Genomic DNA, 2,500 nt, shown 5'->3' on the forward strand with positions numbered 1-2,500 from the left:
CTTGCTCGGTCAGGCCAGACTGCTTCGCCCAAACTTTGTAGCGAGTAGGGTCTTTTGGGAACAGAAAGTACGTGACTGCCGGGTTCGAGACTGTGTCATTGTTGCAACCTTTGTAGCAGCACACTTTTCTATTCGTACTATAGCGCTTATTCTCCATTCTTTTGCTTTTAGCTGATTTTAGCCCCTTTTCAGGCGTCCGCGAATTGTTTATCGACAAAGCCGTGTTGTCAGAATGGTACGATCAAAAAAAGTCGATGAAACTTTTTGACACTGACAGCGACTGCGCCTCCCACCCCCTCTTGCCTACTCTTTTTCATCGCCGTAAAGCCAGCCAGCACCACTTGCACGACCCGATTTGCGGTTTCGTTCGGTTTCGCTAACTTGCAGACGCGTGATCAACTCAATTCTCTTCTGCAACGATGTCGTCCGCTGATCAGCAAGGCTCGACGGCCACTACGGGGCAACCGCATCTGCAGCAGCAGGATCTTTCGAAATTGGTAAGCACACACGGCACGCAGGACTCCCCGCGACGCTACCTGTGGACCTGCCCGGAGGTGCAGCGGCAGAATGCCAACAAGACATTTCCATGCTGCTCTTCGAGGCATTACCGAGGGTTGTTTCGTTGGTTCACATAAAGGTAGCAGTGATCAGTATGAATATGCAGAAAAGAACCAAACCTATCACCACCGAGTGCATCCAGTTCCAGTCGAAGCTGATGCAATGGTATCTGAGATCGATGCGGATTTCTAGGTTATGGTTACTCGTTGCCGACACGGTTCGAGAGGAGGCGCTCAAGGAGCAACAGAACCGCAGATCCCAATGCTTAACAGTAACTGGTTTCTAATTTGTACTGTTTGTCGTTTTAGGATATTACAAAGCTGACGCCCCTTTCGCCCGAGGTTATTTCTCGCCAGGCCACTATCAATATCGGCACTATTGGCCATGTAGCGCACGGAAAGTCGACAGTTGTTAAAGCCATCTCCGGCGTACAGACGGTCCGTTTCAAAAACGAGCTGGAGCGAAATATCACCATCAAGCTGGGTAAGTGATCAACAATGCGCTGAAGCACCGGCCACACACATCCTTCGTCAGTAGGATACTGCGTGTTTCTGTTTTAAGCGCTGTTTTACATCAATACCGTTTTGTCCTATTTTCGTATTGCTTTCTACCCCGTTTGATGTCGACCGGTTACCTTTTTATTATTTCGCGGTATCTATATTGTATCTCCATGAACGGGATCCTTTAGTTGAACAACATACCACCCATCAGTTCTTTTCCATAACACATTCCAGAGTTTTAGATTCACTCTTTCCAAACCCCGATTTCGACTGTCAACCTTCTAGCGGAATCACTAACAAAGCTAGTTAACCCACGGAATCGCACGAACTATAACAACAAACCAAATGCATCCTTTTGCGAGAGGAGAAGCACTTACACTGTACGCGTTTGCCTCCACCGCGGGGGAGGAAGAGTGCACTAAGTGCAGTAACAGTGGTGGTGTAGTGTATGCGTGGCAGAGAGAGATGGGTGAAAGCAAGAGAAAATACGGACCTCAGCATAGTCTCGGGCAGAGTAGGCTAGTAAGCATGACAAATTCAAAGGGGGAAACGGAAGACAGCCCGCCCTTCCCAGTAATTTGTGGTAGAAACTAATGTACTGTTTTCTTCGTGTCTAGTCGCGTCAATTTTAAAAATTCGTATTTTCTCTTCTCTTCTCCCCCACTCGCTCTCTTGCGCGGCACGGTGCCTGCTACACTGCTACACTACTACCGCCCAGAACTCCTGTCCCCGGAGCAAATCCACCAGCTCACTAGCGATAGTGAAGCGTTGAAACGATTTATCAAAAAAACCCACGAGCGTTACAAGCCTACTGGGTACGTCGGCTCTCCGAAAATCGCTACCGCTGCCATCGCTATGAGCAACGGAAACGAAGGACGAAGAAAGCGCAAACTTTCGGAAGCGCTGGCAGTGAGTCCGGTTAAGATGGGCGACTGCAGCTCCCAGATGAAGCAGGCAAAAATCATGGACTTCTTTAACAAATCACCCGCCCTCCTTGGTGCCACTACCATTAAGATTGAACAGGATACCGAAACAGCGAATGCCAAACAAGATAGTACAGGAATTGAGCAGGAAAACATAAAGACAGCATGTAAGGAGGAGGTGCTGTCGAGGAATTCCCGTACATCCTCGCCAGCAGCTCCGCAGGGAGGGAACATGAACGGCGACGAGGCAGCACTAACAACACGGCAAACTGTAGGTCGGTTCGTCAAATCCACATCAGCGTCACCTTCGCGCAGTCGGATCGATGATTCAACAGCGAACGAACAGCGCACTGTGGTGTTACGACGAGCATCAATGCACGATCTAGCAGCCAGTTCTTCTCCCTTTAAGAAGCCTCAAGCCAAGGAGAGTGCCAAATCTAAGCCTAAGTCGAAAAACTCCAAAACATCCTCGCCAATACCTTCGTCTTCTTCGTCGTCCAAAATCCAAACGTCAAAAAA

The 2,500-nt window shown here is 48.9% G+C and overlaps 2 protein-coding genes across 2 annotated transcripts in view; one reads left to right on the forward strand and one right to left on the reverse strand.

The window, feature by feature from the left end:
• Positions 1-198, reverse strand: part of LOC126569256 (uncharacterized) — a 1,153-nt gene extending 955 nt beyond the window's left edge. Inside the window, exon 1 of the mRNA XM_050226226.1 lies at positions 1-198. This exon is cut by the window's left edge and continues 258 nt beyond it. Within this exon, the coding sequence (XP_050082183.1) occupies positions 1-157 (157 nt within the window). The 5' untranslated portion in view covers positions 158-198.
• Positions 199-312: 114 nt separating this feature from the next.
• The window catches only part of LOC126569250 (eukaryotic translation initiation factor 2 subunit 3-like), a 5,775-nt gene continuing 3,587 nt past the window's right edge, over positions 313-2,500 (forward strand). Inside the window, exons 1-2 of the mRNA XM_050226218.1 lie at positions 313-497; positions 867-1,041. Coding sequence (XP_050082175.1) covers positions 420-497; positions 867-1,041 — 253 coding nt within the window. The 5' untranslated portion in view covers positions 313-419. The remainder of the gene's footprint in view (positions 498-866; positions 1,042-2,500) is intronic.

The sequence above is a fragment of the Anopheles aquasalis genome, chromosome 2 (genome assembly GCF_943734665.1).
Source record: "Anopheles aquasalis chromosome 2, idAnoAquaMG_Q_19, whole genome shotgun sequence".
In the NCBI taxonomy this organism is placed as follows: Eukaryota; Metazoa; Arthropoda; class Insecta; order Diptera; family Culicidae; genus Anopheles; species Anopheles aquasalis.